This window comes from Podarcis cretensis (assembly GCF_951804945.1).
Source record: "Podarcis cretensis genome assembly, chromosome: 10".
Lineage (NCBI taxonomy): Eukaryota > Metazoa > Chordata > Lepidosauria > Squamata > Lacertidae > Podarcis > Podarcis cretensis.
Genome location: NC_137179.1, coordinates 47,876,034 through 47,903,898, shown reverse-complemented (window position 1 = coordinate 47,903,898; position 27,865 = coordinate 47,876,034). Strand labels below are relative to the sequence as shown.

The 27,865-nt window shown below is 44.2% G+C and overlaps 1 protein-coding gene across 1 annotated transcript in view; it reads left to right on the top strand.

Annotated features, from left to right (window-relative positions):
• The first annotated feature begins 18,251 nt into the window (after window positions 1-18,251).
• SRGAP1 (SLIT-ROBO Rho GTPase activating protein 1) overlaps window positions 18,252-27,865 on the top strand; it is a 111,387-nt gene continuing 101,773 nt past the window's right edge. The window contains exon 1 of the mRNA XM_079994113.1: window positions 18,252-19,055. Coding sequence (XP_079850239.1) covers window positions 18,989-19,055 — 67 coding nt within the window. The 5' untranslated portion in view covers window positions 18,252-18,988. The remainder of the gene's footprint in view (window positions 19,056-27,865) is intronic.

Sequence of the window (27,865 nt, the reverse complement as noted above, 5' to 3'; positions counted from 1 at the left end):
CTAAGGAAGTGGCCGCAGGGAGGGTGGCTGGTCCATTCGTACACCCCCCTATCCCAAACCTGCATATCTCGCCCCTTGGTATTGTACCCAAAAAGACCCATGGTGAGTTTAGATTAATCCACAACCTTTCTTACCCTAAGGGTCTCGCTCTCAGATGTCTCGCTTCCGGTGGCTAGCACCTGGAGCTCATGGGCTTCAGGTCAGGGATATTGGGGCTTTTGCCTAGCGTGCCACCCACCACGGATTACATTCTGCAATACCTTTCCCATCTTGACGATTTGGGACGGGACCCCAAAACTTTAAAGATACACGTAGTCGCCATCAGCTTCTTTGCTAGAGCCATGTTTTCCTCTGACCTGTGCAGTGACTTCCTGATCCGCAGAGCTATTGAGGTTTGGGGCAGGCTACAACCCCCCTAGAGCCGTAAGCCAATTTCTTACGGGCTGCTATCTCAGATACGCACAAAGCTTAGGTCAATCTGCTGGGCCAATTTCGAGGCCCGCCTCTTTTCCACAGCATATGCGATCGCCTTCTTTGGCGCCTCAAGGGTTGGTGAAGTGGTAGCCGAGGTTAACGCAAGTGGGAGGAACTGCAGTTGACCGAAGCTAGCATGACTGTGCGCATACGCCAATCCCAAATGGACCAGGCAGGTAGGGGTTCCCTCGTAAAACTTACAGCTTCAGCGCAGCGGGGCCCATGCCCGGTCAAAGACACTAGATGGTACCTTTACCTCAGACTGCCCGGTCCTGGCCCGGTCCTGGTTCACGAGGATGGGTCACCTTTGTTGAGACACCAATTCACAAGGGCACTCCGCAAAGTTATTGATGCCTGTGGTTCATCTTCCCAGGATTATGCAGCACACTCATTTAGGATTGGCACCGCCTCAACAGCGGCACACTTGGGCCTGCCAGTGGATAAGATTAAGGAAATGGGCCGGTGGAATCCGACGCTTATAAAGGCTACATTCGTTAGAATGCGCCCTGCTCCTTTACCTCTACTTATCCGTAATTTTCTTTTCTTTTTCTTCTCCTTTATTTTCAGCCGTTCTCAGAAGTGTCTGGATTTGTGGCCATGGTATAGTCCATTGGCCCACGTACGGTCAGTTAGCTGTGGCCTCACCCCTAACCTCGAATTGCTACCTGGAGTGCGAGTTTCCTGGTTTTTGTGACGAGGCATTGCTTATGTCATTGCTGAGAGGGAGAGTTGCCACGTTTGGCCCTCCTGACAGCCACCTGGAGTGTGGTTTCCTGGTTTTCGAGATGAGGCATTGCTTATGCCATTGCTGAGAGGGAGAGTTGCCACATTTGGCCCTCCTGGCAGCCACCTGGAGTGTGAGTTTCCTGGTTTTCGTGACGAGGCATTGCTTATGCCATTGCTGAGAGGAAGAGTTGCCACATTTGGCCCTCCTGGCAGCCATCTGGAGTGCGAGTTTCCTGGTTTTTGTGACGAGGCATTGCTTATGCCATTGTTGAGAGGGAGAGTTGCTGCGTTTGGCCCTCCTGACATCCTTATCAGCAGAAGAAGTGTGGACTTGTCGTGGCACATAAAGAGAGATTTGGATGTGGTGGCTGCCTTGTGTCCCGGAATAATGGTGTTCTGGTCCTCCTTCCTGTAGAGAATTGTGTGACGCAGTGTGCAGAACTGTATGGCCATTGAAAAATCCAGGAAACTCTTAAATCGTGCAATAGCCCGTTGGGTGCACTTTTTGTATGGCCGAGTCATTTATCATGACCGTATCCGGATTGGCGACCAAGCTTTATACCGGAATGACGGTGTCCACCTATCGGATCTGGGGAACGACAGTTGGTTAGCTAGTGTCAGCAAATGCATCTGGGATTGGTTACAGCTTTGAGGGTATTGGCGGCGAGCCTTTCGGCTCGGGTGGCGGTTAGGCATTGGAATAATGTGCTGTGGTGTGTCGAAGTGCTAGGTGTGGCCATCGCCTATGCCTTCAATGTTTAGGGGTATTCCGTTAAAGGAATCTGGCGGTCGTGTATTCTGTCCGATGCCTGCTTGGCGGGAGGCCATGGCACGACCTTCGGTGACAGCAGGGGTGAGCCTATAGTTGGATTAGCATCAACAGGTGATGAACCCCTGATGAATAAACCCACTTGTTTCGCGATCCAATGCCTAAGCCAATACCTTTTCATTGCTGTAATCAATAAAGTTGTGGCCTTTTCTAGCCCATTAACCTTATATCACGTGTCCCTGTGTCTTCTTTTCACGTCGCGGTGGTCGGGTCCTCGAACCACAATATGAATTTATTCAGCGTGCCATGCTTGGCTTTATTGGAAACTGAGTATCATTTCTTCCATGAGTCCTACTCTGGCTGAGGACTCAAAGCAAAGTTGTGCATGTCTGAGGTCAGCATTCAGGCTGACCTGGCTGCTCTACAGATGAGTGCACCAAAGATCATCCTGTTGAAAGCCTTTCTCATGATTAAATTCTGGCTGATTGCTGAGAACCACATGACCAGAACACACAACCCAACAGCAATCTTGTGAATATCTTCTCTCTGTTTCACTCCATTATTTCAGTTGTCCCTTCCAAATAGATTTTGTGGGTGCAGTTGCTCTCCCCACCATATCTAAAACTCCCTGCTTATTCCACTGCCACCCTCCTGCAAGTCTTTGTGGCAGCTGTGAGTCGTGGTGGCGGCTGACAACTACAATTCCCAGGTACAACACAGAACCAGGAGACAATTTTCAAATTATCTTTGCTGAAGAATCAAATAAATCTTACCTCCACAGTAACTTGAGTTGAAGAATGAGTTTGCTCCAACCTGGTTTGCTACAATCATAAGGGATGTGAGACAATACCCCTGGGGAAGCCTCTTGCTGTTTCCTGGAATGTGATTTCCACGAGGGCAGGATGATGTAATCTTGGTTAGTCTGAATTTAGAGAAAGCTAGGGTACTTAGGGACGCGGGTGGCGCTGTGGTGTAAACCACAGAGCCTAGGGCTTGCCGATCGGAAGGTCGGCGGTTTGAATCCCCATGACGGGGTGAGTTCCTTTTGTTCGGTCCCTGTTCCTGCCCACCTAGCAGTTCGAAAGCACGTCAAGTGCAAGTAGATAAATAGGTACCGCTCCGGTGGGAAGGTAAACGGCATTTCCGTGCGCTGCTCTGGTTCTCCAGAAGTGTCTTAGTCATGCTGGCCACAGGACCCGGAAGCTGTCTGTGGACAAACACTGGCTCCCTTGGCCTATAGAGCGAGATGAGCGCCGCAACCTCAGAGTCGTCCGCGACTGGACCTAATGGTCAGGGGTTCCTTTACCTTTACCTAGGGTACTACAGTGGTAGCCAAAAGACACACACACACACTCTCTCTCTCTCTCTCTCTCTATATATATATATATATATGCAATTTGCTAATATGGCTAGGGTGCTATCACTTATCATTTAGATTGTAAATTGCCACACACACCAACAAAAGTATGAAAGGGCAAGTTGCTGCCCCAAAGAGTTTACAATCTAAAATTTGACACAGATGATTTCAACATAAAACAATTCTGTTATCCCCGCTGTTGCAATCACATGGGTTAATGTCGACTATATGACTGACAGAGCTAACATTTTACTGAACTTCGCATTATGACTTCAAGCTCCTTTTTCCTGATTGGTTACAGAAAAATAAGCTAGAGCTGAATAAGTGAACTTGGAATTTTTGGCCGAGCTTGGACTCCCATTAGCTATTTTGCTGCTATGCTAGGGTTGCCATATTTCAAAAAGCTTTTTTAGGAAGACCCCAAAACTGATGACTTGCCTAAGATCCAGGACAAAGCACCATCTTTCGGAAATCCCCACCGGACATCAATTCTGCCTTTGAAATTCCATTAATGTCTGGGATAATTCGGGTGTATGCCAGCCCTATGCTATGCTTTTCTATTAAACAAGTGCTCCTCAAATTATAATTTTCTGCACTCCTTCAAGGATTACATCCACCAGTCAGAGATTATGCCACCTCTGACACTGCCCATCAGCTTTTCAGACTCCATGTGGAGTCTGGAGTCAGTCCCTCTGATCAGGGAATGTCAGCTCTAAAAAGTCTGCTGATAATCTCTTTGGTGGTGCAATAAATGCCCAGTTCTTTCCCCTTAATAAATTAAAGGATAATTATCATGATTTGCTGTGTTTCTTTTTTGAGGGGGAAATTATTATTGCTCCAAGGTCACGTTATTGCTCCCATGGCATGCATATTATCACATCCTACAAGAGGCATATGGGATTATGTTAGCACAGCTGTACATCAAAAGAAACAGGAAAGACTTTGGTTTTCATGCTGGAGGGAAGACATGATTTTCATTTGTGTTTAACAGGCCACTTCAGCTTCATAAATCCACAGATGGTGTTTTGGATGTGCATATCCTTATAGCTGCTTTTTGACAGGTCGGAGAAGCATGGATTAATGTATTTATCTGGAAGAAGTTATTTCCTCCCTTCTTAGTTAAATATGGCCCAATTAATTTTGCCACCACTCCATATAATGCTTCCATGTATCTGGGTATGTTTCAGCAAGCCCAAATGGGTTTTGTTTGTTCCTTCATTAGTGCTAGTTACTAACATGTTCTGTAAACAAAAAGGTGGAGAGATTTACACTGAGCAGCTTACAGATTTTCAGAGTCAATTCTCGCTCAGCAGGGCTTTTGAGAGACTTGAGGGTAGGGAGGAAGGAGAAATCAATCAACTTCTAAGGCACTATTATAACCGAAGTGTATCCTTGTTTAGCTAAAGAAAGACCCCATCTGCCATGATGCTTAAAAAACAAGTAAGGATCAGCTATTTAAACATTCCAAATGTGTCAATCACATCCATCACTCTGCAGCTGAAGTTGTGTGTGGGCCAAGGTGAACTTGTCTTCAAACCTAGCGTGGCCCATGATTATTTTTCTGGCCCAGCCTTTCCAATAGGCCTAGATATAGGTCCAGCTGCCTCTTCCTGCTTCTTTAGTTGCTCCTTTATTACCTTATATTCACCGGACCCAACTAGGATGGCTGTTTATTCTAGTTTACAGAGGACAGTCCACTGATTGAAATAATCCTCCATCTGAAGGGCTGCCCAGTCCAAGCCTAGTTTAAAGAGAAAGTACCGTAAGAGACTCTTGAGAGTCCCATGGACTGCAAGAAGATCAAACCTCTCCATTCTAAAGGAAATCAGCCCTGAGTGCTCACTGGAAGGACAGATCCTGAAGCTGAGGCTCCAATACTTTGGCCACCTCATGAGAAGAGAAAACTCCCTGGAAAAGACCCTGATGTTGGGAAAGATGGAGGGCACAAGGAGAAGGGGACAGCAGAGGACGAGATGTTTGGACAGTGTTCTCAAAGCTACCAGCATGAGTTTGACCAAACTGCGGGAGGCAGTGGAAGACAGGAGTGCCTGGCGTGCTCTGGTCCATGGGGTCACGAAGAGTCAGACACAACTAAATGACTAAACAACAACAACAACTGTAAGAGAAAAGAGCAGGGGTCTTGGAGTTGCACACAAACAGTTAGTACCTGGACAGCAGACTGAGAAGGCTCACATACAGTCTTCCCTACCATGTTGTGATATATTCCTGGTTAAATGATGATAATTATTTCCAAATCTGCACTGTGGAGAAAGCAGATAATCACGGCCAGACTGGTACATGGGAAAAATCTTCTGTAGGACAGATACAGAAGAGAAAATGACAGGCCACCAGTGGTTGTCACTTAAGCTCCCAGTTAATGTAACTTCAATAATCTGGACAATAATGCTTCCCTCTCCCAGGTCTTGAGTTGTAGTATACCTTCTAACATTTCTCTGATGAAAATAGGGATGTCCTGTTCCATAATGATAATTTTACTATTTACCAGTATACCCCACACATCTTATTGGGTTGCCTCAGCACTCTGGGCAGCTTCCAATATATATAAAAACATAATAAAAGATTAAACATTTAAAAAACTTCCCTGTACAGGATTGCCTTCAGATGGCTAGGGGGGTGGATAACTCCATACCCTCCAACATTTCTCCATTGAAAACAGGGACATCCTAAAGAAAAGCGGAGCATTCAAGGATCAAATCAGAAAACTTAGCTAAATTAGGGGTGTCCTTAGAAAATAGAGATACTTGGGGGGGTCTGCAGTAGGCCTGCACTTAACTTACATACAACCCCACAACCTAAGACAGGTATTCATCAGAGTCAACAGGTCACACAATAAATATACAGTGGTACCTCGGGTTACATACGCTTCAGGTTACAAACGCTTCAGGTTACAGACTCCGCTAACCCAGAAATAGTACCTCGGGTTAAGAACTTTGCTTCAGGATGAGAACAGAAATTGTGTTCCTGCGGCGTGGCAGCAGTGGGAGGCCCCTTTTGCTAAAGTGGTGCTTCAGGTTAAGAACAGTTTCAGGTTAAGAACGGACCTCCAGAACAAATTAAGTACTTAACCTGAGGTACCACTGTACAGACATAGAGACTAGATCCTGTGGCAGACCCAGATGCGAACTCTGTCCCCAGGTCTACTCTGGCAAGACTATTGTTGGACTTTATAATGCCACCCACAACAACAGGGTTCGTTCATCTGCTCATCTTCTACTGCGATATATGGCACCATCTATCTATTGAAATATTTCTTCCTTCTTCAATGCTAATTAGTTTGTTTAGTCATAGAAGCGTAATTTATACTTCTAGTAGACTTAGGATTCAATCCAAAGCCCTGGCTGGCAGTGGCGAGGGCTTGATGGAATGGTATATCCATCAATGCTTCCATGGTCCTGCCCCTCACACTGGTCAGGGGTGGAACAAGGAAGGGAAGACTCATTTGTTGTACTACCTCCTAGGCTGGCATAGCAAAGAGGCCCAGAGTGTGCTCATTGCTTTTACATGACAGCAACAAGGTGGGCACAGGATCCATCAAATCCTGTGCCGGAATAGCCCACTCCCTCAAAATGCCCCCTCACTGGTTACCACTGCTTCTGCCTGCCCACAAATTGGTTGGTTGGGTGCACTGGGGTGCTCCTCATGAATGAGATTTCCTTGCTGACTGTGGAAGTCCCTCAGTAGCAAAGGCCAACAGATCTGGCAAGGGCTGGGTAACAGGTCATCTCTGCCGCATCCAGACCCCCTCCAGCATGCTGAATCAGGTGTTTCAGTTGTTCTGTACAGGATTTATAGATTGCCTTGAAATCAACCATGTAACATTTTACCATCACCTGCCTTCTCAATGAAACGCTGTATGTGTTCAAATTTCATACAACATATGAGAGGATGAAGTAAGTGAAATATCAAATATTCATGATAGCAAATTCTTTTGATGTGTGTTTTAGGTGAAAGCGTCTTTGAGGCCTTGTTTGTTTTAACTGACTATAACAGAGTTCGTCTGCATAATGCAGCCTCAGGCAATCCTGGGCTTCTGTGGTTTTTAGAATCCCCTCCTGCCCTTTAACAAGTTATCATCAGGAAGTTTTGAAATACCCCTTCATTTTGAGAAAATTACAGAGTGCAAAGCACTAACTACGCCTTGCAATGTTGTATAACTGCTTTGTCAGCAGTACTGGAAGCAAAGCTGTAACCCTGTAATTTTTAAAAATTAGCATACCTTTTCCCTTTCTAGAAAAATAGTATATCCTGGATTCCTTTTTCAACTCATGTTTCATTACAGTCATGCCATATTAAATTTGATTATTTAAACAATTAAAGATGTTCTAAGTCTCATTACACATTTCTAAGCATCATAATACCATGTCATAATTTCCCGCATTGGCCCGAATATAAGCCAAAAGGTTGAGAATATAAGCCACACTTTAACTTTTCATGGTCGGAATTTGGGGGGAAAGTGAAGCTTATATTCAGGCCAACACAGTATATGGCACTTTTCAGTCAATCATCAGAAAATATATATTGGAAGAAGCCTTTATTTCCTCCTGTTTTCTGAGTCTTTAGTACAGAAACATTTCACAACTCCATAAATATATGGAGAAATGAGAAATCTATGTCCTTCTAGATATTGATGATCTCCAATTCCCAGGAGCCCTAGCAGCCTGCACAAAATGTTAACCTACAAACGTCACCCACCAAAACCTATGAAATAACCCATGGTGGGGGAATTAAATATCACATTTATTCTTCAGTGCAGCACCCATTCATTTAAGTGGCACACAGACATGGAATGCTCACAAGTGCACTGAACCTGAAGTGAATAAGAGACATAATATTATGGCCACTTTGGATTCTGTTGAATCTGCAAGTGCTAGCTATGAAATGCGTATGAAGAGTCTCCCCACGATTTTCAATATTGAACTTGGTGTCGTGTTTTCATGTTAAGTAGGCAGGGGTGGCCCGGCCCATTTTGCCACCTGAGGCAAATTAGGAAGTTGCTGCCTCCCCATCCCTTACCCCACAGAAGTTGGGGTCCTGTTGCTGCCACCTCTCCTTGCTTGTCTGGCAGGAGGAGAGGTGTCTGCAGAACTTGGGAGCCGTTGCTGGAAAGGGAGGCGAGCCACCAGCAGCAAGAGCTCACGGGACCTGGCTGCTGCTGCTGCTTCTCCTCACTTCTCCCGCAAGAGTAGGAATGGGTGGCCTCAGCGGCAGGCAGGCACAGTAGCGGGATTTTCCACCTCTAGGTCCCGGTGGGATTCAATTGCCTGAGGCAGTCACCTCAGCGTGCCTAATGGTGATGCCAGCTCTGTATATTAACTCGCCTACAGATCAGTTACTACCTTAACAGAAAGTTGACACGTGCTTTTTTATTTTGGTATGATGTAATTGTACTCTTGGACGCGGGTGGCGCAGTGGGTTAAACCACAGAGCCTAGGACTTGCCGATCAGAAGGTCGGTGGTTTGAATCCCCACGACGAGGTGAGCTCCCGTTGCTTGGTCCCTGCTCCTGCCAACCTAGCAGTTCGAAAGCACATCAAAGTGCAAGTAGATAAATAGGTACCGCTCTGGCGGGAACGTAAACAGCGTTTCCGTGCGCTGCTCTGGTTAGCCAGAAGTGGCTTAGTCATGGAAGCTGTACGCCGGCTCCCTCGGCCAATAAAGCGAGATGAGCGCCGCAACCCCAGAGTCGGTCACGACTGGACCTAATGGTCAGGGTTCCCTTTACCTTTACCTAGTCCTCTTGCCAGATTTGCCTAATTTAGTTCAAATCCCTTTTGTGACCTCTTTGTGTGAGAAGAGAAGGTATGTTTGTGAAAGACACTCCTGCAGCTTCAGACCTCTTCATGGGCCTTGAGGTATCTGCTGGAAACATTGTTTTAGGCACAGAAGAAGAGGGCTTGGACACACTTTTCACTGTGGTTTTGAAAAGGACTGAAAATAAAAGGTCCTTGCACCCTTCAACCTGATATCATACCACTCTTATCTTACCCAGTGAAACTTGAAAAGGTTGACTGATGGCGAGATAGCAGCTTTTCTTGCTACATATACCACAAAGTGTTTTAAAGTATAGTATTTGAAATGGTTGAGAGCGCCTGTTGCCACATAGAATTGTCTCCTCTGCTTGAGAGTCAGCTCCACCTACTCGTGAAATTACTTTCCCTCAAATTCACTTGTTAAAGATTTGATCACCACAGGGTGAAGTAAAGGGTGCAGTTTGCTGAAAAAGGCACTATCAGTGTAAATGCCCGATAGGAAGGTTTTTCATACCACACATTTAAAGCACAAACCCCTCAAGAATCCTGGGAGCTATAGTTTGGCCCTCAGAGAGCTACAATACCCCAAATCCTTAATAAATTACAATTCCCAGGAATTTTTGGCAGGGCTGGGGAAAGCTTGCTTTAAATGTGTAGTTTATATACATATACAGTTTAGCATAGTTTAGCTTCACACATCTCCAGGGCCTAAATGAAGAGCTTTTCTACATATCTGTAGCCTTGTCTGAATAGGTATCTGAAGTTGAGAGCAAAACCAACATCAGGTAATATTGCTGCATTAGTGTACATGTGTGAAATGTGGATGAGTGTTTATAAACTGTGAGACAAGTAAGGAATGCGGTGAGATAAAATGAGAGCACAGCAGGAAACATAGATAGGAAAGCAAGAAAATAACATAGGGCAGTGTAGAATTAGAAGTCATGCTGATTTACAGATGTTGATGATCTGAAACCTGTGTTTCGTTCTAGCCCATCCTAGTTGCCCTAGTCCTCTCATCTTGGCTCGGTCAATTTGTCCCAGTCCTCTCTTCTCAAGGGATAAGCTGGTTACCTCCTGGAATTCAAAATGCTGATGCCTCAGTGCAGCATGAAGAAATAAGCCTACGTGTCAGCAATGTGAGATGGGTTCGTGGACACAGCGAAGGACATAAGCTGATATTTCTCCTAAATACGCCAAATGATATAAAAGCCCAGCGGTAGAGGAGCAGACTTGACAACTGGTCTGAAGAACAAACAAAAGATATTCGCTTCAGGAGAAAGAATGTTCCAGGTGGCAGGAGAGGCATGACTCCAGGAACACCCAAGATTAATTTCTTGGGCATGTGGCACCCCTGTGAAGGCCTTCTCCTCTAATGATGTCAGTAACGAAGACCTCCTCTGGTGATGTCAGAAGATGGACGAAGGCAGCTTCTCAGGTAACCCTTGTCACTTGTTATTGTCTCTTAAAATATACATTTAACGGTTGGGTGTGTGGGAAGATGAAGGGAGGTTTGTTTATTTATTTATTTATTTTACACTTTTCTGATAATCAGAAAGGGCATCTCTCTTTCTGCGAGCCACATGAGGGAGCTGTGGTATCTGAAAATGCAGATAAGTGAATTAAGGGGTGCCTTCTTCCAGTGAGAATTAAGTACTTTTGATTTAGATGGCAGAGACACTTGCTTGAAATCAACAAAACTTATAAAAAGCTGGAGACGTGTATCTGTTTACACTGTATCCAAAGTGGCATATTTTTACAGACCCTGGTCGTAGTCCATATGCTGTGATCATGCCATGGTGAGGCCTGTCTGTCACTTTAGAATATCTTTATCTGGGCCACAAGAATGGCTTCTCCATGCCATGAGTCTTCTCAAGTCGTGCCCTGGGAGGCCTCTTAAATACACACACTTTGTCTGCTGGGAAAGAAAGGACCTCCCCTCTAATTTACACCTTCTAAATCTAAATAAACTGCCTCCATGGTCTAAGCAAGATGCTAACCGGTGTTATCTCTCTGCATAAGTTGGACCTGGCAAGCTCTGGGACCCGAAACTGTTTGGATGCCTTCTCCCCACCCAACTGTTCATTCAGCATAAAATGAAGTTTTCCCATTATGTCTCTCAAGAATCATCAAAAGATTATTGAGTTCCTTGCGTCTAGCAAGTCTGATGCTGTGTAATTACTAGTCTCTCTAAAGATAAGAGATCAGAAATGTTCGTTTGCATTGTTTGCCACCTCTGTTTAATCCATGGTCTGTTACTGATCTTAAATAAACCTTTCAGTTTATAATTTGAACTCTAGTGGCCATGGATTTTTACTTAAACCATGGATCTGCCCTATTCATGAACTACAACAGCTTGTCTCTGCTACTGGTTTGGAAGGACAAGTAGGTAAATAAGTTGCAGATTGAGTCCTTCTTGCAGAGACAAGGAAGCCTGCCCATTTCCCTACTTTCAATCCTCACTAGGCTGCTTCTCCCAAGCCTGTTAATACCTCCCCTCCTTTAGGTGGGTGGTACAATTAGCTGTCTAAGAATCTACACCTGGAGAATGGATCTGCTATTAGTAATATTTAAAGGTTTTATGATGGTCATTAAATTTTTTGTGATGCAAATAGATTTAGTTATCTATGCCAGTAAATTGATTTGCACTCTTTTAAATAGTCAAATTAAATAGTCAAAGTGCAAGTAAATAGGTACCGCTCCGGTGGGAAGGTAAACGGTGTTTTCGTGCGCTGCTCTGGTTCGCCAGAAGTGGTTTAGTCATGCTGGCCACATGACCCAGAAGCTGTACGCAGGCTCCCTCGGCCAATAAAGCAGGATGAGCGCTGCAACCCCAGAGTCATCTGCGACTGGACCTAACGGTCAGGGGTCCCTTTACCTTTACCTAAATAGAACATAGGAGGTTCAGTCATTTTGAAGTTCTAGAAGCATTAAGACCAATATGCTGGAAACAAGAGAAAAAACTACTAACACAATAATTTTCATTTTCCTCCCAGCATGTTAATGGTAAAGGTAAAGGGACCCCTGACCATTAGGTCCAGTTGCAGATGACTCTGGGGTTGTGGGACTCATCTCGCTCTATAGGCCGAGGGAGCCGGCATTTGTCCGCAGACAGCTTCTGGATATTGGTATTTAAAAGTTAGCGCTACATGGTAGTATATTGTTCAAAAAGCCACCATCCCATTACTCAATATGTACTGCCGTGTAAAAGGAACATCAGAAATTGGGACAGAAGGGGTAGCATTATAACCAGTAAAACTAACATAATAAACCCCACGTTTGAATGGAGTCATCTAGGGAACCTGTGCTGGAAAATGCAGCCAGTGGTGTTTGCCCATTATAACAATACAACCATAGGTTGCAAGCATGCATCTTCCATTCAAACAGTAATGTGTTCACTGGTTGGCTTACTAAAAATGCACTTAGCCCTCAGTAGCATGAAGTGATTCATTTTTCATATAGACTTTTGTCTTATTAATAGTTAATAAGAATATGGATTCAAGCTACTGTTCTAAAAACACTCAATGAGTAAGATAGATGGGCTTTCCATTTTTATTCTGAAAGCCCACTTCAGATTAAAACAGGGCTCTAGATAGTGATTTCTGAAAGATTCCCCCTGCCAAAATGACCAGTTCTTTTCCGTGTACTTCCTCTATAGTCACACAAGTATAGAGGGGAGATGAAAGAAAACGAGATTTTTTAAGATTTCTAGGTGCATTAATCAGATTTGCTGTACACACTGAAAAAAACTATCAAGTCAGAATTTAGCGATGTGGCATTATTATTTACTTACACCCAAATCTTTCAGCTTTTCTTTTGGTAACTGTGAGATTTATGCACAGTGGAACAGCAACTGCAACAAAGAAAGCACTTGTACATTAAGTAACACCTTTTAAATAAATAGCCATGCTCTAAAGATACAATACATCTATCAATGTTGTTGGCATTGCACATGAGATGCATCTCATAACGCTGACAATTATTGGATTCCTCTTATTTGATATACTAATAAAAGGTCTTGCTTTTTAAAAGAGGAAGAGTGTTTTATGCAGGCTACATACAGCCAGCAGATAATTTATTAAAGATTTTCACAACGCTTAATGAATTTATTGCTGTCATCTGCCCATTCCTTGAAAAATTAGTGTCTGGCTTTCTCATTCAAGGAGGCTGATAGGATTCATTATGCTGGATGCTTCGTCTCTCAGTGATATTCCAGGAAAAGCACTCAGCTAGTGGGTGTCTTTTTATAAGTAGAACTGGTGATCAACTATTCCAACAATTAATGAGAACATATATTAGTGTTAAGTACCATCAGGATGTTATTCTTTTGCATATATGTATAAAATATATATGTTTAAACTCAAGTCATTGCATTGAAACACTCCCAAATCTAGGTGCCCTCAGATAATAAATGCTACATATATCCACAACACAGCAGTACCAAGTGCCCTTTGTGTAGGTGCTGAGTATTTCAAACCACTAACAAATCCTTTGCTGTTGTTATTGCAAAACCCATTCTGCCTTGTACAGTGTAATCCAAATTACTCAAAAGTAAGTCCCATGGAGTTCAGCTAGGGATAGGACTGCAGTCTCGATTATCTTTCCTTTTTACTGTGCTATCTAAATAGCTAACCATTAAGACTCCACAGTAATTTACAGCCTAGCCATAAGCCATACTGTGCCAGCCCACAAGTAGTTGGAAACTAGACACAAGATTACACTGATATCACAACAATATACAAGTATATGTTGGCACAAATGTCACTAAGTACCAGTCTTACAAACACCACTACAGTATTAATATTTAACATATATTTACATACTAACAACCATATCCCAATATGAGTGTTAACTTCGAAAGGGTGAACACCGGTATAAATCACAACAGATCTATTTATTAGATTGGGTAAATTGTGCTACATGTAATGTCACAGAAATGTAGAAGAAATAAGTTATATTTGGGCACTGAGTATTGCATCTTAGAAAATAAACTTCTGTTTGGTTTCCATTCTTTTTATACGGCAGAAAGGTTTAATAAGTATATGAACTACTATATACTACATACTATATTCTGAACAGGATACAGCATGTATAAAGAAAGACTGCAGTTAGTAAAAAGGAAACTAGCCCATGAGATGTGACAGACTGTGACACTTACTCTAGGAGGAAACTTAAGAAGTCCTGCTGTCCAGTTTCAGATAATTATTGCCTCATTATCTCTTGCAGCCTCATTCATTCCCATTATGGTGTGTTTATGTGATTTGCATCAATGACTAGGCACAGACTATCCTGCTCTAGATTTTGCCTGCTGGCAGATGGACTTCCTTTTGTTACTTGTTAAGTAAGCAGGATTCAGGGGAAATGAAGAGATTTGCATTGTCTGATGCTGGACCAAAAACGCTATAAAAAAAAACAAAGTTTAACTAGTGAGGCTTCAAGACCAACTTGGGTGTGGGTGGAACCAAAACACAACAATTTTCTGTCTCTCGGTGTGTTTTAAATGAAAGCATTAATGAAGTGCCTTCCTGAGCCAGCGCATGTAAAAATAGGTTTTCTGCAATAATCTTGCATGTGTCCTTAGAAGTTCTTCCCATCTTTGCCTCTGGTATTTAAAAGCCTAAATGCTCCCGGGACTTACTCTCTGTGATCCAAGCCACCGCAATGTGATTGCGTGGCATGTAAGTCAGAGACGAGCTTATTGACTCCTTCAAACATCTTGGAAGAAGATTACACCAATGTAATAATGTACAATCCTTCTGCAATCCTTAAGAGAGGGGAGGGAAATGGTTACTGTGGTTAATTCAGCCAAGCTGCCCTAGAGTCCAGATATAATCCAGAAACTAACATTTATCTCTGTTGCTCAAAGAAAGCTTCGACCTCTGGCATGTTCCCAAGCCTACTGTGAAACATGAATGTATACGTCACCCTAATGGCCATATATGGAACGTGGCTTCCGCTGTAACACACGAGGAACTCTGCTGAAAGTACTGCACAGTTAAGTAGCCATCAGGCAGGAAAGCAAGCAAGAGATCCCAGAATGGCTGTCAAATTTCTGTTGTCATAGACAATTTGGCACTTTGAAATGTTTTTTTTTAAAAAAATCATTTTTATTTGGTTTTACAAGTACAAAGTTATATACAAAAAAGAAAAGAAAAACATACCCATATAAAGAGATTCCTCCAATTTCAGGACTTTCTCCCACCTCCTCCATGGAGTCCCATTTTAAACATTTATTACTGTATATTCTTCCATACTGGGACGCGGGTGGCGCTGTGGGTTAAACCACAGAGCCTAGGACTTGCTGATCAGAAGGTGGTTCGAATCCCCACGATGACGGGGTGAGCTCCCGTTGCTTGGTCACTGCTCCTGCCAAGAAAGCACGTCAAAGTGCAAGTAGATAAATAGGTACCGCTCCGGTGGGAAGGTAAATGGCGTTTCCGTGTGCTGCTCTGGTCCGCCAGAAGCGGCTTAGTCATGCTGGCCACATGACCCGGAAGCTGTATGCCGGCTCCCTTGGCCAGTAAAGTGAGATGAGTGCCGCAACCCCAGAGTCGGCCACAACTGGACCTAATGTTCAGGGGTCCCTTTACCTTTTATTCTTCCATAGTCCGATTTTTATATCAAACCATATTATCCATGGTAATTGTTACACTATAAGTGAGATCAAAATCCTGCTAATGTTTCCATCTGCTTACAGTGCTCTCCTAAGTAACTTAGAAATTTTCCCCATTTTTTAATAAAGTTATTGTCCTCTTGATTTCTGAGTTTTCCATTCAGCTTTGCAGTCTCGACATAGTCCATTAGCTTGGTTTGCCACTCCTCTCTGGTAGGGATGGAACTTTGAAATAAATAAATGAATCTTCTTCTGCTTTAAATCAGTGGTTCTCAATTAGCCAAGTACTGCAGACCCACTGCTTTTCTAGGGTCAAGCTGTGGACTCAGTGGCGAAGCTGCATGCTCCGCTACCAGGGTGTGTGTGTGTGTATAGGGGTGTGTATAGGGTGTATAGGTGGGGGCGTGATGCACATCCCAGGGGCGTGGTACGCCTCCCGTGAGGGCATGGCGTGCCACTCGCAGGGGTGTGGTGCATGTTCTGGGGGCGTGGCATTCTGCCTGTGGGGGCATGGTGCACGGCGTACAGCGAGTGTCGGGGGGGGGGGCTGCCGCGATAGCACCCTACCGGAATAGTGGTGCCGGGACAGTCTACTCCCTCTGCACTCCCATTCCTCCACCAGTGTGTAGACTGCTTACTTTTTATGAAATGTTATGTCTATGCTAGTTTTTGTTATGTGAATGGTGCACACCCCCTCTAGGTGAGTTATGTTGACCCCTGGGGTCCGTGGACCACTGATTGGGAACCACTGCTTTAAATTATATGGACCGGGGGGGTGACTCAAAGCATGAGATGGGCTTCCTGGTGGAAGCACCAGGCAAAGCTCACTCCTGAATTCTCTGAACCCAGATTTCTTCCCACCACTGAGCCCTCTGGGATGGGAGGTGGTGGCAGCCATGGCCGACGGAGGAAGAGGAGAAGGCAGGTGCAGCGTTTTTTGTTTTGCTTGAAATGACAATACAGTGGTACCTTGGGTTAAGTACTAAATTCGTTCCGGAGGTTCGTTCTTAACCTGAAACTGTTCTTAACCTGAAGCACTACTTTAGCTAATGGGGCCTCCTGCTGCTGCCGCGCCGCCGGAGCACAATTTCTGTTCTCATCCTGAAGCAAAGTTCTTAACCTGAGGTACTATTTCTGGGTTAACCGAGTCTGTAACCTGAAGCGTATGTAACCTGAAGTGCATGTAACCCGAGGTACCACTGTACGTCCTGGGCTGGCCCATATCTGACTCCTAAACTTTCTATGGAATTACAATGCTTCGTTTATAATAGGGAACCCTTGAGGTCTAGTAAATTAAGAGTGTCAGACTAGCAGACCTGGGTCCACTTCCTCACTCAGCTCACTGACCTTGGGCGAGTTGCTATATCTCTCAGTCTAACCAAGGGCTGTTGTGAGAATAAAAGAAAGGGGGAGGCAAATGTCTGCCCTTGGAAGCTGCTTGGAGCAAATGCAGGATAAAAATGAAATACAAAAATACATACTGAATCAGAGAAAAATTAAAAAATACTCCTCTCCCCTGCAAAAAAAGAACAATTATTGACCTGATGATCAGTCACTGCCAGAGCCAGCCTGAATAAAAATGTTATGAAAGGCTTGGTTGATTTTGCTTCTTACTGAGCAACAATAGCAAAATCCCAGCTGCTTTATGTTGGTCCGTGCTGCTTAAAATACACACTTTTGAGATCCACAGGCAAGAAGGGCCTCGCCTCCTATTCAGATTTCAGTCTACCGAGACTGTGTGTGTGTGTGTGTGTGTGTGTGTGTGTGTGTGTGCGTCCCCTCCACAAAGATGGGTGTGGTCACTTCGCATCGAGACTGTGGTCACATCAGAAGGGAAGCTGCCCGCATCTCAGGTTATACAGAGGGAGCGAAGCTGGGCGGGTGCGATTAACCCTTGAGCCCCGCTATCGCCTTCTAGCAGTTTCAACGAAACGTCTTGGTGGCAAGCGATGCAAGCAGCAACCAGCCTGAGGAACTGGGGCTCCCAAGCCAATACTGTAGTAGAACAGAAACAATGCTCGGGCGGTGGCGCGACAAGGTTGCAAAAGCGTGATCCCCAAACTAAGCAGCCTTCCCCCCCCCCCTCGCACTTCCAGCCAGACAGCGGCGGGTTTAACTTTCCATGCCAGGATCAAGGGCTCTTGTAACACCTTATCTCTGCCTCGCACCCCTTTTCCCTAGCAAAGCCCCGCTCACCATATGCTCCTGGGGCGAGAAACCGGGAGGAGGAGAACCCCCCAACCCCACCCCACGCCCCCTCCTCCTCCTCCTCCTCTGGCCCCGCCGCTTCCCCTTTTGCAGCTGCTAGCAATAACCCTCCCTTCTCCTTCCTAGCGGCATCTCGCCCGGCAAAGCGGGCGCTTTAGGCGCGAGCCTGGGCAGGGTCCGCTCCTCGCTCACCCCGGGAGGCATCCGGGCAGCCTGGCCCGCTAAGCCCCGCCCTCCGCCCTCCTGTCATTGGGCAGCGGCCGAGGCGGCGCGGCCCCCATTGGCCGCGAGGGGTGTCGGCTCGGCGAAGGGGAGGGGCGGCAGAAGGAGAACCCGCGAGGCGCTTGGAAGCTCCCGGGCCGGCGGCTTAGTCTCTTGCCTGCGCGCGGCGGCTTCGGGTGGGCTGCGCGCCTTCGCCAGCATTCCCAGGCCGGCAGCTGCGGATAAGAGGAGGAGAGGGCGGCTGAGACGGCGAAGGCGTGGTAGCAGCGGCGGCGGCGGCGGCGGCGGCGGCGGCGCGAGGGGCTTGGCTCCGGAGAGAGCGGGAAGGCGGTGAAGCCATTAGGGGCGAGCGAGAACTTTTGCTTCCGCTCTGAGGCGCCCCCTGCCCGAGTCCCGCCTGCTTGGCTCTCGCCGCGCTCGCAGCCGCAGGCGAAATTTCTGTCCCGCAGGCGAAATTTCGCGATGCTGCGGGCGGCCGTCCCGGCTCTGGCGCGGACTGAGTGAAAGGCAGCGGCCGCAGGAAGAAAAGAGCGAGGGATTTGCCGAGCCTGGAGGGGAAGGGCTGGTCCCGGCCGCTTCGACGCCCAGCCTTTGGTTGCTGCTGCTGCTGCCGCGCCCCGGAGATGGTGCCTGCTCCGGGATTAGCCTAAAAGTCCCCCCTTTCTCTCTCTCGCCTTTCCAGCTACGATCGCCGGCAGATCTAGCTTGGGACGCGCAGCGAAGTCGCTCAGCCGTCCTTCCCACGTCGAGGAAGATCTCTGCTGTAAGCGCCGCAATTACAAATTGTGCCGCGCGAAACTCTGCCAAGTGTTTCCCTACCCTCTCTCTGAAAGAAGAACCGGGAGGATAATATGTCAACCCCGAGCAGATTCAAGAAGGACAAGGAGATCGTGGCCGAATATGAAAGTCAAGTGAAAGGTAAGAAGTCTTGAGGTGGCCATCGGGGTGGGACAGGGAAGCCTCCTCCTAGTTTCTGACTCTCCTCTTGGTTTTTACCCTGCCTTAACTCCAGTGCAAGGAGGAGAGCGCACATCTTTCCATTCCCAGTAATTACTCTCCCCCCCCCCAGAAAAAACTGGCATCCTCAGATTATAACGGGGGTTATAATCCTGGCTAAATCCGACCCCCCCCCTCCCGCGCGCCCCAATCGAAAGGGGTTTGAAAGGGTGGGGGAAAGTCCACCTTTGTACCGCTCAGGCCACTCGCTGATTTGAGAGTGTGATAAATTGGTAGGCGAGTGTGTGTCATGGGGGATAAGCTTAAACCATTTTAGGTGATAAGTGCCCCAGCTTCCAGCTGAAGACTCATCACAGAGTCATCTGGTTAATAGAGTCACAGTATCCAGTGTGGAAAGGGAAATGGGCTTGCATAGCAAGAGGGAAGCTGGGAGACCCTTCTTTGAATAGCCTTCTCCAGCCCCTCTCTTTCCCAGCCACAGTTAAACTGGAAGTGAGGACTCTCTTCTTGTTTTTCTTTTTAAAAATACTGCTTGATTGCAGTTTTAACAGCGTAGATTGCAATTGCTACACTTAATTTACTTCCAGGATGCCCTTTGATTTGGCAAAGGGAGGGTTGTGACTGATTGACAGCTCCCATGTATCTGGAATGGCTGGCTTAGACCATGCACCTTCTGTTTAATCAGTTACAAATGTTCGGTAGCCTTTTAAAAAGCAGTCTTTTAACAGTAGAAACAGTGCTACAACATCCTCCCTGCCTATATTGTACATCAGTTCTGTTACTCTGTGATTGCTTTTTTATTTTAATGTCACAGCGGAAGACTGTGTTTATACAATCATACATAATATTTTAAGAGTTTCACTTTCCTGTTCTGTAGCTTCATTATATCTGCAGCTTCTGTTTCCTAGCACTTGGCAGCTTTTGAATAAAATGTCTCTTGGAAACAAACAAGATCTTCCTTCTAGAAATATACTAGTTCACGTTCCTTGTATGTGCTGATTTAAGTTCTTCACTTCATTGGTCGAAAACTAATGTGGCCTATATTGGAGCATACAGATTAATTTGCTCCGGCGTGCGTACATAATAAAAGTTTATATTGCAATTTTGAGTTTGTCCATAGTAATGAAATACCCTTTGCATATCCAAATCCAACATGTGATGTCATCAGGAACTCCGTTTCACATAGTGCCCTGTTGGCTTTGGTAGAACTCTGTTCAACCAGGCTTTCCCAAAAGGGTCTCCAGCTGTTTTTGGACTACAATTCCCATCATCCCTGACCACAGGTCCTGCTAGCTAGGGATGATGGGAGTTGTAGTCCAAAAATAGCTGGAGACCCAAGTTTGGGAAACCTTGATCTTAACACTAAGGGTTCCCAGACAAGCAACTGGGTACCTATGGCTATAGTTCCACCCTACTAGCTTTTTAATGTGGAGCAGCAGCCAGAAAAAGACCAGGCATGCATTGTCTACTGTACAGTCACATATGGCTTTGAAATGTATGACTGGCCTTCTTTGCCAGAACTGTCTCAGAATCTTACGTGACTGTGTTCAGCTTGAAGGATGAGTGCCTAGCTGGTGCCTCCAGAGTATGGGGGTATGAAAACCCCACTTTCTTCAGATACGCAATTGCTGCACATATTACTGAATCAGACCTCGAAGGAAAGCCTTCTTAAACAAAAAGTTTCAATAGGTGGCTAGATATCTCAATGCTAGGAGCCTATCTAGTTTCAGCTGGTAATTGAATCAAGGCCACTTCCACACTATGTATTTAAAACACTATTATATTGCTTCAGCAGTCGCCTTTCCCCCAAAGAACTCTGGTACTGTAGTTTAAGGATGCTCAGAGTTGTTAGGATACTGTTCTACCCGTTGCAGAATGGTTTAACCATCAATCTCTTTTCCTAGAGAACTCTGTAACACAAACTGCCTGGGAGTTCTTGTACAAGCCAAGTGCACCTCTGGGACATAACTATACTCTTAGTGTACCATCTGAGGAATTCAGTTGCTCGGCAGGGATATATGGGACAACTATCAGAACACAGATACAAAGTAGCAGTACTAGTATAGAAATAATTTAAATGGTTGTGTGTATTGTGTTGAAAACAAAGTAAAAATTTAGTGGGGAAAGTATACGTTATTCAGATGAAACAAATTTATGTACAGTTTAATGGGCTTTGTTTTTGCATTTGCTAAACATGGGAAAGAAGAAAATGCTACAGAGATCCTAAATTCTCTGGCAACTAGTAACAACACTGAACTACCTATACCACCAAATGATTTTTGGCTTGTGGATTCTGTGAGCATACTAGATTGAACAGATCATTGGACAGTTTTTTTAAAGAAAATATTCTGTTATGAGCAATACCAGACTTCATGTTGACTTGGCACATAAAGTCCTACACAACTTGGGTCCCAAGTACTTGATAGAGCACCTCTCCCAGCCCAAATCCTCTTCCTTGTATGGTTATTTTATTATTATTTATTCCTACTTTGGGAGAAAGGTTGGTATATTAATGTATTAAATATATGTATACATTCCTAGACCACACCTTGGCCCAAGGCAACATACAATATTTCCAATAAAATTTGTAACATATTAAAACAATTCTAATACAAAATTGTCAACCACAGACCAACAGCATGTCAATATGGCAGTCTAGTTTACTTTTTCTTATATCTGGCCACAAGAAAATAGACGTGCTACTCACTCTAGTGCACATAGACTGTTTTCGTCACAAAATGAAGTGTTCAGTTTGCAGAAATAGCCTTTGTTAATAAAGGATTATGATGATAAATGCCATATCTGGCAAGTGAGATGTACAGGAATATGTTTCTGTGCCTTCAACTAAGGCAGGTGGAAATGTGTATCGTAATCCATGGTTGCACTTGCCCCTGTTGGACCAGTTAGATATGTAGGGGTGTGCTTTGGAGATGGATGCCCACATCCTGGAGCTGTTGATTGTCTTTGGCTAGATGTGCATGACTGTAGCTGGGTCTAAGCCAAAGTATACAAGGCTGCCGTTGTATGCAGAATTAGGTATGGCATGCTGAACTCTGCATCCGAATGGGCGATTAGACTGGTAGTTTACCAAGTGCATTTTGCCACTCTGCTTCAAGTCAGTTATCTGTGTTTTTCCATGTCCTGGTAAAACTTGAAGAATACTTCAAGAAGAACAGCATGGAACCATTGTTAACATGTAACAATTTAATGATATTTAACCTTAATAATATATAAACAGAGTTCAAAGTCAGTCATTGTGTATGAGATCTACTAGTATTAGAATATGTAAAGCATTATCTGTGTTCCACAGTGTTCTACAGGGGCTGCTAGAGCTTGACTTCGTTCAAGTCTTGTATTTTGACTTATTGAAGAAACACCAAAATAATTAGCATGGCATGTTGAGAGAATGTGCCTTGCATTCTACTAAAACTAGTTGGATAATTTAGTGAGATGTTTCAGTTGGAGGACTGAGTACAAGGAAATGCCATAGGTCACTGGTGTTTTATTAGTATTTTTAAAAAAATCTTAGGCTGTAACTGCAGATTGAGGCCTAGCCTAACCTATGGAGTACAAACTTTTATCTATTAATCTTTACAAGAACCCAGCAATTATACTTCTGAAGGCCAATTTATGCATTACAGCTGCCATTTGAAAGACGTTTCAGATTACTTCATGTGGCAGCTGTTGGCATATAACAAGCTCTATTTATTCAGTAATTCGAGGTGCTGATTTGGCAGTCTTCTCCAGGTCACTGCAAACTTCCTGAAAAAGAAAGGTTTGTAGTGAATATTGTTAAGTCTACATGGTGAAATGCTGTACTTCACATTTGGTAACTGCTGTTCAAGGCAGTATCGGTGTGGGTGACCATATAATGTACAAAACTTCCCAATATTATAATACTGCTTCTGCATAGCAGTTTCCTGTACTTCCTGAAGAAACAGGAATTATCTGGAAGAAACAGCAGCAGTGTAGTTTAGAAATACTTTTCTGACCATGCAGTCTGTACTTGCCATTGTAACCCATCCGGTATCCATTCCAGTCACAGTGCAGATGGTACAGGAGGCAGTGTAGACTCAACACAACATCAACCGGGAGGGATGGAACATTATCATCATTGTTGTTGTTGTTGTTTAGTCGTGTCTGACACTTTGTGACCCCATGGACCAGAGCACGCCAGGCACTCCTGTCTTCCACTGCCTCCCGCAGTTTGGTCAAACTCATTTTGGTAGCTTTGAGAACACTGTCCAACCATCTCGTGCTCTGTTGTCCCCTTCTCCTTGTGCCCTCAATCCTTCCCAACATCAGGGTCTTTTCCAGGGAGTCTTCTCTTTTCATGAGGTGGCCAAAGTATTGGAGTCTCAGCTTCAGGATCTATCCTTCCAGTGAGCACTCAGGGCTGATTTCCTTAAGAATGGATAGGTTTGATCTCCTTGCAGTCCATGGGACTCTCAAGAGTCTCCTCCAGCACCATAATTCAAAAGCATCAATTCTTCGGCGATTAGCCTTCTTTATGGTCCAGCTCTCACTTCCATACATCACCACTGGGAAAACCATAGCTTTAACTATATGGACCTTTGTTGGCAAGGTGATGTCTCTGCTTTTTAAGATGCTGTCTAGGTTTGTCATTGCTTTTCTCCCAAGAAGCAGGCATCTTTTAATTTCGTGACTGCTGTCACAATCTGCAGTGATCATGGAGCCCAAGAAATAATGTGCATTATGATATGCACCATTAAATGAATTTGTTTAAATAGCTGGAGTTTGTCTAACAACAATGGCCAGGTTCTTAGGTCAGAGATGTGTGGTGCAGATGTTTCTTTTTCTGGATTTTCGCCGGATAAGTTGCTTATAATTGTGACATCATTGCCAGGCCACTTCATGATATAGTTTTGTGAAACAAGAGAGATAGTGATTTGGCCATTTTGTCACCCGATGAATTGCTGGCCATTGATTATCTGAATGGACTTGAGCTTCTACATACAAACCTAATATTCTAGTCATTGCACCATGATAGTTCTCTCAAACACAAAACATCTATGTCTAAATGATAAGATCCAAAAGCTGCATTGCAGAATTCTGGAAATTATGGAAGTGACATTAAAGTATATTGCTTTTTCTGATCTCGAACATTTAGTATTTGCCTAAGCCTCAGTGTAATAATTAATATTTACTTGAATCTTCCGTGCCCTACTTTTTAAAAGATTTTGTATTAGCAGCAGCTGTTTAGGAAGGAAGTTTTAGCAGAACAAAGTATACAAAATCTTCTTCCAATAATCTCAAAGTAGATGGAAATTTGTTTAAACTAGAAAAGAGCTATCATTTTTTCAGGTAAGAAAATAAAATTGTGATACAGTTAAATTTGGTCAAATGTAGCATGTGTGAGAAGGCAGAAAAAATCCACTTAAGTTTGCAATGGACAGTTTCACATGCAGCCTTGAGAAAACCTGCAAATTTTCTCTATTCAATGAAGTGCAGGAGTTTCTGTTTCTGCTTGTCCCTCTGAATTGTATTAAGTAATGTGCCCATTCATTTAGGCTCCAAAAGAGGTTTGTGTGCCGCATTTCAAAATAGCACACTGGCCTTGTTCTTCTGTGACGCTAAACCATGGTTTGACCCTACATGCATGACTAAGAAGAAGCCTAAACAAAGCCTTGGGTCTGCATACTCCTCCTTACAACCCCCATGTGGCCAGCAGAAGGACGTCACCAGTTCTTAGCTTCCATGGTGGTTGTGCTATATGATTTGGAAATCATGGTTTAAACCAAACTAGTTAGTTAAGCAAAGCAAGCCATGTAACGCATTGTTCTGAATCAGTTTTAAACAATGATCTGTGGTTCATAGGACACACCAAGCCAGAATTTGTGGAAAGTGAAATTAAATGTGAACAAAGTCCTCCTCCTGGCTGTGCAGCAGAAGACTCTGAGGTGGGAACGGGAATGAGAGCCTGAATTTTTGCTTAGGGTCCGTTCTGCTCTTGCATGTTACACTATACAGTGGTACCTTGGTTCGTGAACTTAATCCGTTCTGGGAGTCTGTTCAACTCCCAAAACCGTTTGAAAACCAAGGCATGGCTTCAGATTGGCTGCAGAAGCTTCCTGCACTCAAGCGGAAGCCATGTCAGATGTTCTGCTTCCAAAAAACATTTGCAAACCGGAACACTTCTGGGTTTGTGGCGTTTGGGAGCTGATTTGTTTGACAACTAAACCGTTCGAGAACCAAGGTACCACTGTACAATTATTTAGTGTTGTGTGTAGCCACAGCCACTTGTCAGAAATCAAACACAGAAGCTATCTTTCCCTATTCTTACTTTTGATTGTTTAAAAGGCAGTGCTGATATTTCACACTTGCTTTATATTATACTTCTTAAGCTTGCTTCTCAGAAGTAAACACATATTGTAGGGAGAACATTTGGTAACACTTATTGCAGAAGTGTGAAAGGGAGAGCTGTGAATTTCTTTATGGCTGTGTTTGGGTGAGAGACACAGCTGCTGTCTCAGACGTCCAGAGTCTCTGGCTTTTTTGCAGCAATAAAATTGTGCTTTATGTTTCCAGATAAATTTATCCCAAGATATTTAGGATCTCTAGGTGACAGTTTTGGTTTGGCACAAAATTGTAACCAAGAATAACCAACTTGATTCTGTGGGTAGTATTGTGGCAAGAAATGTGAATGAGGACAAATCTTTCCTTAATTGTCTGTAAGATGAAAATGAATGGCATCTTCACAAATGATTAAGCAAAACTTACATTTTAATAATCTTCCCCTTTTTTTGGAAGGAAAGGTAATTATTGTAACTTCTGGAGCACCCCAAGATAAAATTAGCATTTGGCTATCATGCTAGCATTTTGCCACATAAACCACAGTAGACCCGTTTGAATCACACATTACATGACCAATCTACATTGTCCCTGAGTCTCCTAGTTATTCATGCCATAGTGAAAGAGAGTGGGAAAATGTTATTATATTCACACGTAGTGGATATAATGGTGTCATATGGTTGAGAAATACTGGGGAAGCAGTGGATATGCTGTGCAGCTCTGGAAAAACCTGGGTGATGCTGCTATCACCCAGCCATACTGATCCATCATGTTTCGCTATAAGCAGTTGAACTGCCATCTACATGTAGAATGTGACCAGTTTGGTGTATAAAAAGAGCGCTTGGTTCCAGTTCAGAGGTTTCAAAATGGAAATATTTTCTGCTGAACAAGTCACAATGCACCAAGGCTCACATGTTCAACCTTCCACTCTTCCTCTTTCAGAAGCAACAGGTCCTCTGCGACATCCAGACTTGGGAAACTTTGTAAATTACCATTTGAGAACAAGCCAGTATATGAATCAATGATTCCATATCCTGAACTGTTCTTGGACTGCACTTAAAGTGCCGTTTCCTAACTTTAAAACGGAAAATGGATGCTTCCATCCTGGGTGCGCAAGAGAACATAGGAAGTTTGAGCACCTGAGTCTTGCCATAGTTTATTCAGAAGGTAGGAAGTCATTTTCCCCCATTATATCTGAATTGGGCCTCTATTTCCTCACTATAGCTGACACACGTCACACTTTATAGACGTATTAATGAGAATTTTGGAACTAAGTTACGATACATGCTGTTCCTGTTTCTAGCCGGCAGGATCCTTTGCTTTTGCCCACAAACATTGCTAACTGCAATTGCATGCACTTTATGTTGTGGGTGGATAGAGAAGAAGCGGATCTACTGAGCGCAGTGATTAAAAGAGAATTTAAAGATGCCCCCTATAAAATGGTTGCAGGGAAGGCAGAAGTAGTAGTTTACAAGAAGAGTGCTGTAATTGAACTCTTTATGATGTGGCAGTTCTTGTAAACCATGTTTGGAATTACTACAAACACCGTCGGATTTGCCAGAAGATGATTTCCATGAAGTAATAATTGTAACTCTTTACATTTGGCCACAGTGGGGAAATAACGGGAGTACAGTAGATCCATGAATATCGTGTCTCTGGGCTCTTAAGCAGATGCAGTCTTTCTTCTAAAGCACTCCATATAATATCTATTAGCAGAGAGCATTGAGTTGGGAGTCTTGCTACTTTGACAGCATGTATATATGCTTCCAAATCACTGTTCACCAAAGATAATGCCATATATACGGGCTGTGGCTTAATACATATTTATTACGTTCTCTCTCTCATACCTGGATCCTAAACACAATGCTTTAGAAGTTTATCTATTTGCTTCACTATAAATTACTCTTGTAATTTAATAATGCAGGTTCTATATCGTAAGTATTGCACAAAACAGTATAGTAAGCCCTGCCTATGCTCCTACTATGTAAACATTTCCAAATAAGTTTCTCTTAGAACTTGCGTTTCATGCACCTCAACCCTGTTTCAGCGTTCTTTGCTCCCATGTCGAGCGACGCAGGTTCATGAACAGCCCCACCCCTGTTGTTGTGCATTCCTTCCTTGACATCTGTGCATATGACTCGTGAGTATCCCTGAGTATGGACATTGCAGGCTTCTTCCTTGGTATTTGGACATACAATGCAAGCATATGTACCAGGGACACCTTCATGTATATGGTTATGCACATAGCTGTCAAGTTACAGATTTGAAAATAAGGGACCAGCAGCCTTGAAAATAAGGGATGAGCAGCCAAAATAAGGGAGTTTCAGGGCGCAGCTGTGTTCAACTTCTGAGCCCCTCTGAGCCAAAGGCAGAAAGCCCAGCTAGCAGCCAAACGAAGCCTCAAGAGGTGGTCCCCACAGCGCAGCAACCCGGCAAAGGGGATGCAGCAAGGGAAACCA